Source organism: Bos javanicus, chromosome 24 (assembly GCF_032452875.1).
Source record: "Bos javanicus breed banteng chromosome 24, ARS-OSU_banteng_1.0, whole genome shotgun sequence".
Taxonomy (NCBI): Eukaryota; Metazoa; Chordata; class Mammalia; order Artiodactyla; family Bovidae; genus Bos; species Bos javanicus.
In genome coordinates, this window is record NC_083891.1 from 56,649,630 (window position 1) to 56,665,020 (window position 15,391).

Genomic DNA, 15,391 nt, shown 5'->3' on the forward strand with positions numbered 1-15,391 from the left:
CTTGACGTTTGGTTTCAGCGGCCAAGGAGGAAAAAAAAGGAGGCACAGAGCCGTCAGCCAAACCTGAACCGCGCGGCCCCGCCCCCTCCGCAGCCATTGGTGGCGGCGCGCAGAAGGCCCGCCCCTCCCGGGGAAGCCGCGGCCGCCGAGTGGCTTCCCGCGACGCCCATCGGACGCTGCCCCGCCCCGGGCCCGGGCGGGTTAGGTTGGCCGCCCCGGCGAGCGGCAGAGCCCTTCTGGACAGCTCCCGTTCGCGCAGACGGAGGACGGCGGCGCCGGAGCGGGCTCGGACATGGCGAGGCAGCGCGCCGGCCCGCGCGGCGGGGCCCGGTGACCCTCCCGCGCCTGCCCGCCTCCCGCACGCGCGCCTCCCCCGCCCCCGCCCCGGGCGCGCCCGCCCGCAGCCCGGGGCGCACACCCGCACGCGCACTCTCCCTGCTCTCACACACACACACACACACACACGCTCTCCCGCGCCCTCCGTCGCCGCCCGCAGCTGAGCTCCGCCACGCGCGCCTCGCCAGCCCGCCGGCCGCCCCCGCCGCCGCCGCCGCCGCTCCCGGGCCCCGATGGACTGAATGAAGGCTGCCTACACCGCCTATCGATGCCTCACCAAAGACCTAGAAGGCTGCGCCATGAACCCAGAGCTGACAATGGAAAGTCTGGGCACTTTGCACGGGCCGGCCGGCGGCGGCAGTGGCGGGGGCGGCGGCGGCGGGGGCGGCGGGGGCGGCGGCGGAGGCCCGGGCCATGAGCCGGAGCTGCTGGCCAGCCCCAGCCCCCACCACGCGGGCCGCGGCGCCGCCGGCTCGCTGCGGGGCCCGCCGCCGCCGCCCCCGCCGCCGCCGCCAACGGCGCACCAGGAGCTGGGCACGGCGGCCGCGGCCGCGGCGGCGGCAGCGTCGCGCTCGGCCATGGTCACTAGCATGGCCTCGATCCTGGACGGCGGCGACTACCGGCCCGAGCTGTCCATCCCGCTCCACCACGCCATGAGCATGTCCTGCGACTCGTCCCCGCCCGGCATGGGCATGAGCAACACCTACACCACGCTGACGCCGCTGCAGCCGCTGCCGCCCATCTCCACCGTGTCGGACAAGTTCCACCACCCGCACCCGCACCACCACCCGCACCACCACCACCACCATCACCACCACCAGCAGCGCCTCTCGGGCAACGTCAGCGGCAGCTTCACGCTCCTGCGCGACGAGCGCGGGCTCCCGACCATGAACAACCTCTACAGCCCCTACAAGGAGATGCCGGGCATGGGCCAGAGCCTGTCCCCGCTGGCCGCCACACCGCTGGGCAACGGGCTGGGCGGCCTCCACAACGCGCAGCAGAGCCTGCCCAACTACGGGCCCCCGGGCCCCGACAAGATGCTCAGCCCCAACTTCGACGCGCACCACACTGCCATGCTGACCCGCGGCGACCAGCACCTGTCCCGCGGCCTGGGCACCCCGCCCGCGGCCATGATGTCGCACCTCAACGGCCTGCACCACCCGGGCCACGCTCAGTCCCACGGGCCGGTGCTGGCGCCCAGCCGCGAGAGGCCACCCTCGTCGTCTTCGGGGTCGCAGGTGGCCACCTCCGGCCAACTGGAGGAGATCAACACCAAAGAGGTGGCCCAGCGCATCACCGCCGAGCTGAAGCGCTACAGCATCCCACAGGCGATCTTCGCGCAGAGGGTGTTGTGCCGGTCTCAGGGGACTCTCTCCGACCTGCTCCGGAACCCCAAACCGTGGAGTAAACTCAAATCTGGCAGGGAGACCTTCCGCAGGATGTGGAAGTGGCTGCAGGAGCCCGAGTTCCAGCGCATGTCCGCCTTACGCCTGGCAGGTAAGCCCAGAGGGTCGTCTGGAGTCGGGCTGCCGGCTGCCCTGGCCCCGGGTGCGGGCACTGAGCCTCCCCTCCGGGTCCCCTGCCCCTCTTCCTCCACGCTTGCCATTTGTTCTCTACTTCAGTCCTTCTCCTTTTACTCTTTCTCTGCTCTTTTCTCTGTTCTCCCTTGCTCTTTCTCTCCCTTCTCACCTCCCTGTCTCCCGAGCTTCTTGAGCGACCCGCGTCCCAGTTTTGTTCGCACTCTGCTCACCGTGCCAACAACTCTGCCCTCTCTTTCGGACCTTCTCCAGTTGTGGGAGGCACGAGGAGGGTGTGCGGTGTCCACTAGGAGCCCTGTCTTTCCCAGACTCCCGGGGACGGCGGGGTTGCCTTTATTCAGAACCCTGTGCACTTGAACTCTTGTTCAGACAATACATTTCACTTCTCCCAGCTGCCCGGTCTCCCTATATAGAGGCAATTGGTGGCGAGAGGTAGTGGGCTTTAGAGGGGGAAGAGCTCTCTCTGCTGTCTTTCTCCCCACCGTGTTGGGCAAACTTATTCGGTCACTGACAGGAAGCACAGCCTTGCCTACGCGGAGAACCGGGGGGGCCGGGATACAACCACGCTTCCGGAGCCGGTCTCCGGCCTTGACATTGGCGCGGGGACTTTGTGATGGAAAGAGCGGGCTGGGGCCAGCGCCGTGTCCCTGCGCACAGTGAGGTTGGGGCTGCCACATTCACCGCTCAGGGAGGATAGGAGAGAGGAAACTCGGAGCGGGAAGCGTCCTGCCTTACTGGCCGGCCGCCCTTTGCCCGGCTCCCAGCGTTGGCCGCGATGTGCCGAGGTGTGGCTGGACCCCGGGGACGAGGCTGGGAGCTCGCGGAAGAGGATGCTGAGAAATTAAGATGCAGGTTAGTTAACGCCTCTTGGGCGCTGGGCTCCTGGCTTCGCCTTTGCATTAAGCGGACGCGGATGGAGCGCCGGGCTCGGCGACGGGGAGGGCCGGCGGCAGGCAGGAGGGGACGGGTCGGCGCGCCGGTTACATTGTTCTGGAGCCGGCTTGGGCTCTTTGTGCCTCCTCTAGCGGCCGAGCCGCGAGGTACAGCCCTCTATTGTTCTAGGAGCGCAGAAACCTCCCGTGTGGGCGGCGGGAGCCAAGAGAAAGGCGCAGCCCGGGCTGCGGCTGGCACCCGGGTGCGCGCTTTTGTGCCCCGGCGCGGTATGCGTGGCGGGTGCGCTGCGCCCCCGGGGACCCTGCCACAGGTCAGGAGGGGCGAAGTGTCCAGGCGCCCCTCCGGGGAGGACGCACGGCTCCCGACTGCAGGCCGGGATTGGGCGGCTTCTTTTGGACTGAGACACCTCTCCCGATAGTCAGATTGTCTGGGGGACAATTCGCGGTGGCGGTGATTTACATACAGGAGCGGGGAGCCCGAAGTTCCGGGCTTCCGGAGCTAGAGCACAAGCTTCCTCTCCGGCTCCCTGGGGCTTTCCTCGCACCAATGAGTCTGGCTTATGGGGTGCACTCTACCGACGCTGGACAGGGTTGGGGGATGTGACAGGCGGTGGGGAGGGGGCGTTTCCACTCTGACAGCCGCCGTCCGCCTTCGCTTGTTGGAGAATTCCAGTCTTTAGTCCGTAACCGCCCTCAGTGTCGATCTGAAAAGGTCATGAAAACTAGGTCCGCCACCCCCAGAGCTTCCCCAAGTCGGTGAACTCCAAATAGTTCTGCATGGAACTCGAAATCTACTTTATCTTTCCCCTAGCTTACTCTTCATCCTCTCCTACCGTTTTCTCTGATTGCTCTTGGCCCCTTGAAAAGATTAAGCAGGAAATAAAGAGTATCCGTGAAAAATGGACTGGAAGCCTACTGACAATTCCAAACGGTGTGGTCCCCCTTTGTCTTAGGCCCCCGAACATGCCTTTAGTCCCTCTCTGAGAGTTCTAGCGAGGACGGGCTTCCTGGGCACAGGCAGCAGAAGAAACTTGGTGGTGGGTCTCGGGGAAGGGAGGCCAGGGTAGGGTGAAGACGGGGTGACAGCGATCTACTCCGGCTCATTTCAGAGCACTGCCGCCCCCTCATGCCTGTCCCGAAAAGGACAGAGCTTTTTTTTTTTTTTTTTAAAAAGCAAGCCTTCCGCCCACATCTGTCTGAAAGTGAGGTAGAAAGAAACACTTTGCTGGTCAGCCGGTTTCAAGCCTTTTTGCAACAGCATCAGGGGGTTAGGGAGAGTGTGGCATCTGTGGGAGACAGCAGTCCCATCACCCAACGCCAAAGAGTCCTGGGGCCAGTCCTGGGGGCTTTTCTGAGCAGGAGCCAGAAAGCCCCCTCAGTGGGAGACCAAGAGCCTCCTTCGGCAAGTGGAAATCTCCTGCCAGGGACCCCACTTTGCTCAAGCATTCAAATGCGTGTCTGTTTTATTACCCCGAGTTGAAAAGGGACAAGAGCTTTAGCCTTTTTATCTGGCCATTTTATCAGCAACTACAAGTGTGTCGAGTGGTTATTATTACACAGGAGTCTTTTCAGCTTGGGGTCAGTAGATCAGTCTCTTCAGACACTGACGCAGAAGCTGGGCCTGGTAAGTAGGTATTATGTGCTTAGGAGCGCTAGCGAATGGGAGCGAATGGAAAAGAAACTCCGAGGCCTTCTCTACCAGGAGTATCGATCCCACTCTTGCAGTGGACTCACAGGGCGGCGGAGGGCTCCGGGGGGCTTTCAGCAAACCGGGTGACTCCACAGGGCAACTCTGCAGACCCCGGTGCTGGAATCTGGCAGAGAGCGCCCGGCCCCCATCTCACAAAGACCAAGTCTCTCTCAGTCTCGTCTTAATTTCTCTATGTCCTCTTAACTTCTCTGTCTCTTCTTAATTTCCCTTTCTCGTTCTCATTTTGGGTCTTGCCAGAGGCCTAAGCAGACAGGGGTTTGAGGGAACCCTGAATTAAGAATTAAGATGTCTGGTTCGGGCCAGCGCTGGCCCCCTCTTCCGGAGGTGGAGTGCACCCCATCACAGCAGAAGGGGGCCTGGCTCTCCTCCTTTCCCACCACTGGGGTATTGGATCCACAGCCCCAGGTAGTATTTTAAAGGGGAAGGGAGAAGATGTCGGGGAAACTCAGGTTAGATTTCAGAGAAAGGGGTTCCAAGTGCAGGACTCCTTTCATAAAGGGTGGCCACAGTGGAAACTGTTTGGGACCACACCAGGTTGGGCCTCCTCGGCTGTGTCCAGGGTTGACTCCTGCAGGGCAGTTTTTATTAACCGGGGAAGAGATTTAAGAACGCGGGGACCAACTCCCCAGGGGCTTCCAGCACAAACTCTCTCTGGCTTTGAGCCTAAGAGGCCTCTGAACCAAGCACAAACACGAACCAGGAGATACGGAGAGAACGCAGGCAAGACAGTGGAGGGGCACCTCCTGGAGGAAAATCGAGGTCCCCATGGCGGGAGTTGGTTTCCTCCGACAGCTGGAAGACAGAGCGAGAGACACAGCAGAGCCCCCAGACGACTCTCCCAGCCGGTTGGCCTCCTGTGAGCTGGACTCCCAAGGCGGCCGGCAGGAATCCTGTCTCCCATCCCCACGTCAGACAGGCACCTAGCCCGCTCCAGGCGGCCGATCTGGAGCCAACTCTGTTCCAGTGGAGAGCCCTCACCCAACCCACCGGAATGTCTCCCGCAGCGGGCCAGTGGGCCGACCGAGGGGTCTTCCTGAGGCCACGCTGAGCCTAGGGGTGAGCTTCGGGGTGGGGACAGGGACCCATTCGCAGAGACCTTCCCCCTCCCTCGCTGACTCCCAGTCGGTCCCAGCGCGTTTTTCCTGACGGTTTTGCCTCCCTTGTCGGTACGCCACATACGGTGTTTCTCTTGTGCCGGCTGGTCGGGTGAATAATTGGAAAGCTCGCTGCCATCCTATCTTGGTCAAGTCCCCGGTGGCCTCGAGAACACCTTCCTAATTTGCTTTGGGGTGGGCGGGAGCGGCGGAGAGCAGTGAACCCACGCGCGCCGCCGCCGCGCGCCCTGGATGCCAGAGGCGGCGCCTTTATTTTCCTTCCAGGCTTTGCGCCGTGCGGGTATGTCACTTTTCTCAAACAAATGTGTATATGGAGGGAGATCGATGCTGATAATGTTTAGAAGATTAAAAGAGCATTAATGCTGGCAACGAGAACGTAAACGTGTGGACCCAGATTTCATTGATCCGGAATCCGATCCGGCGCGTTTCCAGTAAACCCGACGGGCGCCCTCTTCCCAGCAGAGCGCACACCAGCGGCCTGGCTCCCCGGCGCTCCCGCCGCGCCGCCTCGCCAGCTCCATTCGGGCTCTCGGGTCTGGCGGCTGCCCCAGCCAGCGCTTCCTACCCTTGGTCTCGTCTGTCGCCGGGCTGCCGGCCTCTGGCCCCGTCCCCGCGCTCCCCGGGCTGCGGGTGTCCCGGAAGGGCTCGCACGGGACGCGAGGCCTCCCCGTCCCGCGCTTCGGGGGCCTTCGCCTCCGCCCCGCGCAGCCCGCATCGGATCCAGCAGGGCCCAGGCAACTTCTCTCCTCCGTCGAAACCACCCGGGAAATCTGGTCACCCCTCATTACACGGGATACTCCGAGCTGAACGTTAGAAACGAGGTCTCTAAAGCTGCCTGCCAACCTCGCAGCTTCCTGATCCGCCCCCATCCTGATTTGTCTTCCTTAGGGAAGAACGTTCGAGTTAAATGTTCCCAGTCGCACACTTTCCCACCGACGCATTATTTGGACAATTAAACGAGGCCGCAGTGACAGTGGCCTAGGCGTCAGCCCTCGGTATTGTCTGCTCTGCTCTGGGCTAATTGGGTCACCGAGGGAAGAATCTTGTTTCTTCCCTGGCTGGGGGCAGGATGATGAGAAAAAACAGCCCCGGGGGACTGCCAGTCTCCCGGAGACTGGGGCGAGCTTTCCTTCTGGGACCCCGGACTCAGGCCTGGCCCCCTGGTAGGAAAGTTTTCTCTGAGCCATCTACCTTGATGGGGAAACAGAAAGAACTTCAAAGCTGTTCCTCAGGGAGACTTCCACTCTGCCAACCTTTCCCGTCTTGGCCCAGTGGTTGACTTTTCCAGAAGGAACACCAAGGTGGGTGAAGGAAAGAAAGAGAAAGTTGGGGCAGTGGTGCAGGTGAGATCAGAACTAAATCGCTCAGATTTTTTTTTTAATTGTAAGTTCTCCAATTTGAGAAAAACGAAAGCTTTCCCTTCAAGAGAAAGTTTCAGCCTGGAAGAAAGGAGTGTTTTCCTTCCTTCTCCAAGAACGAGATGAGAAGAAGGAGCAAGGAAAGGAGAGAGGACAAAAACAAATCTGGTATTTTTCTGCCTTGAGGGGCGGCCAAGGGGAAGCAGTTCTTTCTTTCTGTTCTCCCCAGAGACGGGGTCATCTTCCCACCAATGGATTTCCTTAAAGAAGAGGGCTTTCAAACGGTTCCTTGATGCCTAGCCCCTCTTCTGAAAATGGATGTGAATCACTTCAGGTGATTGGACACAGAAACCGAAAAGGGTTAGGGTTAGTGGTTCCGCCTGGTGAGGCTGGCCGCTGGCCCCTCCCCATAAGCCCCAGGGGAAGGGCCCTCGGTTTGGAGAGGTGAGCAGGCTTTTGGAGAGTGGACTCTTCATCTCTCGTCACCCCCATCCTAGAATCTTCAATCCACTCCTAGAATCCTCAAACAGGGCTGGATTCCTGGGGAATGGTGAGGGTGGAGCGAAGGGACACGGTGCTCCGTGTCTCCAGGAGGAGAGTGGGCCCACTTCTCCCTAGAGACACGGGTCTGCCCAGACATCACAGGGGGCCCAGGGCAGGGTTTACCTCCTGGAGCTCCAGGCCGGAACCTAGAGGGGAAAATGAGGCTGCCTCTGCCTCCATTCCACAACCTCGCTTTAGGGTGAGCCTTAGTTTTCTGGGCTTTAGAACCTGTTCTTCTAAGGAAAGATCGGGGGAAGGGGGTTGCAGGGTTCTCACTGTTGCGGAGGCTGGTGTTGGCAGAAACTGCCTGGAGGAGAAGTGGCGTCGTGTCGGGCGTCCCTGGAGGAATGGAAACCTCAGAGGAAAAGCAGAGAGATTCCATTTCTGGGTTCCTGCCAGAGGAAGGGAACCGAGGAGGGAATAAATAGCGATTACCGTCTGGATAAAGGGCCCTGGGGAGAAGGGTGAATGGTGAGGAGCCTGGGGCCTGAACCTTCATCTACAGACCCTGGACTGTCCTCACCCCCGGCCTGCTCAGAGGCCCCAGCTTTTCCTGACCTGGGAAAATTGCTTTTCCTGGTTGGGGGAGGCTGTTATGAGGGATTCCAAGAAGGATCTTCATGCTGTCAGGTACGGAGCCTGTACACATGGGCTGGGGACCCCCCAGCACCCCGTCCGTCCCCCTAATGCACGTCAGTGCCTTTGGGGAAAGCTCTATGATCCCCAGATCTCCAGGCTAAGGCTCTGAGAAATGGATGCAGGCAGGGGAGGAGGGGCAGGGGCCCGATTGGGTGACTGAGCCCATCGGATGCACAGCAGGGCGTGGATGGGCCCAGCGTGGGCTGTGCAGACAGGGCTAGTCTCGGTGTGGGGAGGATTCCTCAGAGCTGTGGACATTTGTTAGGAAAGCCGTCCCACGCAAACTGTCCCAGAGGGAGGGGAGGCGCTGTGTTCCACCTTGGTGCCCCTCTCACCATCTGAAGATCCATTACTCTTCTGTAGAAAGCAGACTTTGTTTGGGTTGGAAGCACACCTCCAACGTAATTTAATCAGCATTGGACTTTGGCTCGCGTAATCAAATATACATATACTTTCTCCTGCAGGAAGAAAAATAATTTCTCTGTAACCGGCATTGACTTGAAGTCATGTCATCTCCGGAAAGCATCACATTTTTAAAGGGAAAGGTAAAATTGACGGGGAAGAGAACCCATAGTTTTTCGGTGGTTTGCCTTGTAATAGCTACGAGAGCCAGTTACCACCTGAGAAAGGATGGAAGGAACATTCTAGAAACTGAAATATATGGGCTGCTGCAATTGTAAGTATCCCACTCCAGCTTCTTCTGTGTAGTCAACCTGCCAGATCTGTATTGGTACGACCAGTTAATAGTAGGTTGATGGACTCCTAGGAATTTCGGCTTTGTGTTTGCGTTGAGGCATCTTTGGAAGAATCGGGTGCTCCATTGCTCCATTTCTGTCTGTTTTCTTTGGAGAGACCACGGGCAGTAGCCGCAGGATCCCAGTGAGCAGCAAGCCCACCCCGCCTCCAGGGCCTGGAGCATCCCCCAGAACAAGCCCGGATGCCCCACCCCCCAGAGCGAGGCTCTGGGCTGTACCCAAGTTGGGTCTGTTAGGGAATCTGTTGTAAACACAGATCCATTGATTTGCATTTGTCAGAGAGTAAAGTTAAACCAGTGAAAAGAGAAGCCCTTACCCTTTTATGCAGGGCCAGGGAAACCTTTCATATTGATCCTATTGATCCAACCTTTCCCTTTAAGGAAACCACATAGTTAAAGACCCTCGTTCAATAGATTTACCCTTCGCGCTTGTGATATTCCTTTAAGTGTCCTCATCTAGGCTAGCTGGGCATTAAGCCCACACTCCAAGCCAAACAGAAATGGAAAGGGGGTGGGAGGGGAGGAGTCACGAGGCAGAATGGTGGGAAGTGAAACTGAATCAAACTGAAACACATAATGACTCGGTTGGGGATGCTTTACTCATTCTTCTGAGATGACACGCAGGGATAAGAACAAAATAGATGCATTTAACGCGTCTCCTCTCCCTCTCCCTTCCCTTCCCTCCCCTCCCCTCCCCTCCCCTCCTCTCTCCCCCCAAAACAAAATCTGTTTAGGTGCTAGACTAACATCATGGGAACATCACTTTCTACTGTGAAATTATTTCAATCAAGAAGCTAGCTTGCTTCATTAAAACTGGTTCCCTTAAAGGCAGTAAAACTTTCACAGAAATTCTTTTGGTTCATTTGTAGCAGATTGGGAATAAAATTTGTCCCCAGATATGCAATGTTTTGGACTCTGTATCTGAGCATGAGCACTGAAGTCACTTTCGAAGAGAGGGCTTGGAGCCTTCTGATGGAAGGGGGTAGAAACCAGACCAGGAGTAAGGAACCACTTTTTCTTCTAGAGCAGTGTAGATGGAACAGGAATTGCTTAAGTATTGCTTGGTACCCCTCATGTTTACAGAGATGAAAATGAAAGTCCCCTTTGTTTCCAGAACTGTGGGCATGATCTGTTTTATTTCTTCCTTGACCCTTTTTGTTCTGTAAATAACATCCATTTGTGATTTTTTTTCCAACATGTTCTATGCGGTATACATAATTGGCTCTCTATTGGGTTGAGTTCAGACATTCATGTTTGTTTTATGTGATTGGAAAATATTAATGATTCCTTAGGTGAGCTAATGTATTTATCTGCTGAGTGAGTTCAAAGGGCAGAGTTCAGCTATGGTTCAGGTTAATTGAACAGGAAGCTGTGAGCTCTCCAGCCTGTGTTGAACAAGAGACCAGTTCCTTAAAATATCACACTCGGCAAACACACAGTTTCACTGTCTTCAACCTGGAGTCTGATGTAAGAGGCTCAGATCAACTTGGATTGCTTGTTTAAAAACCCAAAGCAAAAGCACAGCAATGGCAACAAAGCCCCCCCAAGTCCCCCTTAGGGAAGAAGAGTTTTCTCATTGGCTAATTGCTTTATTGGTAGCACTGACCTGCAGAGCAGCTGCAGCGGCCTGGATGAAGGCTCAGGCCTCAGAATAATGCGCTCCATTAGAACAGGGCAAGGCATTTTTTGTTTACTCAATTGGAGCTCCCTGCAAAGTGCCATTAACCCCGGCCCAGCCGCGTGTGTGTCGCAAAAGCCAAAGGTCACGCCAGTCAGGCTGTAGGCACAGCCAGCTCTGCCCTGGTGGGAGGGAGGAGGTGTCCTTGCTGGCATGGCCCTCTTCAAGCTCGGTCCAGCCCTGTGGGCTCCTCCAGGGCCCTGCCCAGAACAAGCACTTGCACAACTTGTTTGCATTTCCCAATTGCTGAATCATGTTACTGATGATTACACAGTTTTGATCTGAGACCCATCAAACACACACGGAAGGAAAAAAATCCTCCCTTGACCTCTTATTTATGTTCCCTTCCTCATTGTGTGTTACAGTAAATAGAATTGTGCAAACGGTGCTTTTTAGCAGGAATATAGTCTGGATAAGTGCTTGAATCAAGAAGACAGAGCTCCAAACCTGGGCGGGGGAGGGGGTTGTTAACAGAAAGAAGGTTTGAGGTGGAGCCAGGAGCACAGTCAAGGCTTCTACCAAGAGCACCTTGAGCTAGAGCGCCACCTGCCGGACGTCTCCTAACTGCAGTAAGCCTTGCGCCCCTAAGGGCCACACTCTTTGCTTCACTTTGTTCCTAGTATCTGTGTCTCCATTCCCCACCCTCCCGACCACTACCCATATTTTCCTAGGAATTTCTTAGAGGGCTTTTTCCTGGTCCCTTGGAACTCTAACCTCTGCCTGTTCTAATAAGTTGCTAAGGAGAAATCGTCAGTTTTGCTGTGATGGGTAAGATGATTCGCCCACCCTGCACATTGAAGTAACAGTCTCCTGCTTAGTTGGAAAGTGCTTGGGAGGAGAAGAGGGGCAGAGAAAGCAAATATATATATATATATATATATATATATATATATATCTGTGGGAGAGAAGAGGAATGTTATGTGTGTAAGAGAAATGGCTCAGTTGATGGTGCCAGTGAGCACTGTGCCAACTATAACGTGCTCTGCAAAGGCAAAATATTGTACCGGGGAGAGGTGGGTGAGAGAGAATCAGTGTGTGCAGAGAGGGCATCAGGAAAGACATGCCAGGTCAATGAGCCAGAAGGTGGGCTCTCGAAAATCCCCTGGGAAGAGAAGAAGTGAACCAGCCATTTTGCAGTTGCAAAGAAGTAAGCCACCGAGCTACACCTGGAACCAGATTGGGGTGCTGGCTGAGGCTCTGTGGGCAGCAGCTGTTTACAGGCTCGCCGCCCCTTGATCCGGCCCGCCGCCCCTGACAGTGGAGCGCCGGTGGGTGGGTTGCCGCCTGCCCGCCCCAGGCTCAGACTTCAGCACCACGAACAGCGCCACGGAGCGCCCCAAGAGCAGCGTGCGCCCACGCTGAGCAGAGCAAACTTACATCTCAGCCCAGAGAAGGGGCACGGGTCCTCTGCAGGGTTAGGTCCGGGTGAGGCCCTCCCTGATCAGCAGCTCCAGCTCTCTGATCTGGGAGCCCGAGTCTGAACAGGGCCTCCGATTGTCCTCTCTAGCCTGCGGCTTCGGTTCTCTGTGTGAGGTCAGGGTAATAAAGGGAGAGAGATGATGGCGTGAGGATCAGAGATGCTGAAGGATGCCTTCCTTTCGGAGAGGAAGAGCGTTACCTCTGTGTGTTGGGGGAGAATTGAACTGGCTTCTGCAGGCACTGACTGCTATTCTCAACATGGTATTTCAGATTTAGAGTTTCCTTTCAAGGCTTATCGTCTGGTTGCCCCAAACACAAGTGCACAAAAACGGATTTCCCCCACCACGTGATTTTTGCAAACACAGTTTTCATTATATTAACCAAGATTTTCACATCATGTCAGCAGTCATGTTGCCTGGCTGCCTCCAGTGAGGCAGGTTGGAGTTCTTGAGATTATTCCTTGATGGGGCAGTCTTTAAGAGGGACCTCTCCACCACTTCCGTCCTCATGGCCCTGGCCACGGTGAGAGCTGACGTTAGGCTTTGACCCCTGCCTCTGGCCGTTTTCAGTCAGTTGCTCCGCTTTATTTGCATCTTTTAGTCCAGAGAAAGGAGGCAGGTGGGTCCTTTTGGTCTGTGATTAGGCACGACCCCATCTCTTTAGAGTTCTAGTAAAATGGCCCTTGACTTCCCAAAGCTAATGAAAATGTAAAACTTTTGCTGCATATCAGGGAACTTGAGTTCAAGCCTAATATATTGCTAAAGTGGTTCTCAGGAAGGTGGTGCATAGGAACAGACAAGTGTATCCCCTTTAAAAGAAACTCAGGGGTATGATAAATGAGATTTTCTTCTCTGTGACAATTCATCTTTAAATTCCAAGTGACTTGGATGAAGGGAAGAAAATCCACCCCAAGCAAAACAAACCTGGTAGAGCATTCAGTCTCAGTGTTGGGAAAAAAATCATTTTCTGCATCTGAAATTTTGCTCTGTAAATGAGCAGGAACACATTTGAATTAGATCTAAGAGCTGGTTGTAAATCTATTTGATAAACAATGATTAAAGCAGTTTCTTCACGTCATGTGGTCCTCAAATCTGCAGACCTGCGTTTCCTAGTAGTTGCTGGGTTACACTACCCAAACCTTTTCCAGTAAAACGTGGATTTGACAGTAAGGAAAGTCATTTTTTTTAGTCTGTTTTATATGCATCACTGCATCTTATTAAAATAAGTCTGTCCACTCCACCCCGGCTTATACTAAATGCATTTCCTTTCTAGTGAACTCAGTGTGGTTTTTAAAAGATATTCTATTTTGATAAGACTGCAGTGTAAACAAGACCTCTCCTGTAGTCTTCTTTGACTCCAAATACTTTAAAAAAAAGTAAAAGAACTTTTTGCTTTTCTGAAAGAGTGATAGATACACAAATCTAAAGGATTTTTTTAAAAAATCTTGGATTCAGATGCCTCCTAACATATATCAGAGTTTATATCAGTTCATGTTCAAGGCATGAAAGTGAATTCTTTAGTCCACTCTTGATGTTTAACCCTTCTGATCCCCTTTTTATTTCCATTCTTCTGAAAAGGAAGAGACATTCTTCCTTTTGAAAGCCAATTTCTCACTGCTGCTGCTGCTGCTAAGTCACTTCAGTCGTGTCCGACTCTGTGCGACCCCATAGACGGCAGCCCACCAGGCTCCCCGTCCCTGGGATTCTCCAGGCAAGAATACTAGAGTGGGTTGCCATTTCCTTCTCCAATGCATGAAACTAAAAAGTGAAAGTGAAGTCGCTCAGTTGTATCCAACTTGTAGTGACCCCGTGGACTGCAGCCCACCAGGCTCCCCTGTCCCTGGGATTCTCCAGGCAGGAGCACTGGGGTGGGGTGCCATTTCCTTCTCCAATACATGAAACTAAAAAGTGAAAGTGAAGTCGCTCAGTCATGTCCGACTCTTAGCGACCCCGTGGACTGCAGCCCACCAGGCTCCTCCGTCCCTGGGATTCTCCAGGCAGGAGCACTGGGGTGGGTGCCATCGCCTTCTCTGGATTTCTCACTACTCAGCCATAAAAAGGAACACATGTGAGTCCACTGTAATGAGGTGGATGAACCTAGAGCCTATTACACAGACTGAAGTGAGTCAGAGAAAAATAAATAGCGTATACTAGCACATGTATATGGACTCTGGAAGGATGGTACTGATGGGTGTATTCACACGGCAGCTGTGGCGACATAGACATGGAGAAGAGACTTACGGACACGGAGGGGGAGGAAGAGGGAGGGTGAGACCCATGGCGAGAGCAGCGGGGATGCGTGTGCACCAGCCTGTGTAAACAGACACCAGTGGGAACGTGCTGTGTGACTCGGGGAGCTCACACAGGGCCTCTGGAGTAGCCTAGAAGGTGGGAATGGGCAGGAGGTGGGAGGTGGGAGGGAGGTTCAGCGGGGAGGGGACGTATGTACACCTGGGGTTAATTCATGTTGATGCATGATGGAAATCAAACCAATATTGTAAACCAATCATCAATCAATTAAAAATAAATATTTTTTAAAAAGACAAAAAAAAGGAAAAAAAAACACTTACTCTGATTCATAGTGCTTCTCAGGTATACAATATCCTTCTACTTCTCTGTATATTGATTCTATTAGTTTTTGAGAGTTTGATATTGAAACTTCCAACTAAAAATCTTAATATTATCTACTTAAAAAATAATTGGAACATATATTGGAACTATATGTAACTTTTTCCTGTCTCTTCTAAGTCTCCTGTGAATGTGTTGTCATAGTTTCATAATTTAAAAAGTGAAGAGGAAAACAAGAAAACCCATTCCTTCCCCTCATTCTGGGCCCCTGCCTCTCTTGCCTTCTCAGGACCCGATCCCTTCCTGTGCATAGAACCTCTTCCTCATTAACTTTATTTATTCACCTTTAATTGAAGGATAATTGGCACAGTATTGGTTTCTGCCACACATCAGCATGAATCAGCCACAGGCTCACCTGTGTCCGCTCCCTCTTGCCCCTCCCCCGCTTCCCTCCCCACCCGGCCCCTCTGGGCTGTTACAGAGCCCGTTGGAGCTCCCGAGTCAGCAGCAGCCTGTCTATTCTTCGTATGGTCCTATGGGTTTCCATGTTACTGTCTTCCTGCATCCCACCCTCTCCTTCCTCCCTGCACCCCACTTCATTAGCTTTTTCCCATCTGAATTTTTGTGCTCCAAACTTGCTTATCTTTTTTTTTAATGCTCCTCTGACCCCTGTTCTAACTCGGGCTCTTCCCTCCCTTCACTTCTGGGAAGAGCTGCTATAGCTCAGCGTGTGCTTCTGACTTGCCCTTCAGTCTGCCCTTCGCTGTCTTGTTCTGGCCACTCCTGTTTACTAAGCCCACTCTTACCGGCGTCGCTGTTGAGGTCTTTGTAGCTAAACCC

At 54.6% G+C, this 15,391-nt stretch overlaps 1 protein-coding gene across 2 annotated transcripts in view; it reads left to right on the top strand.

The window, feature by feature from the left end:
• The first annotated feature begins 262 nt into the window (after positions 1-262).
• Positions 263-15,391, top strand: part of ONECUT2 (one cut homeobox 2) — a 57,091-nt gene continuing 41,962 nt past the window's right edge. For both annotated transcript variants that reach the window (XR_009733338.1, XM_061400302.1), the window contains exon 1: positions 263-1,833. Coding sequence is in view for 1 of the 2 variants with exons in the window: in XM_061400302.1 (XP_061256286.1) it covers positions 579-1,833 (1,255 nt within the window). In the remaining variant the exon portion in view is untranslated. The remainder of the gene's footprint in view (positions 1,834-15,391) is intronic.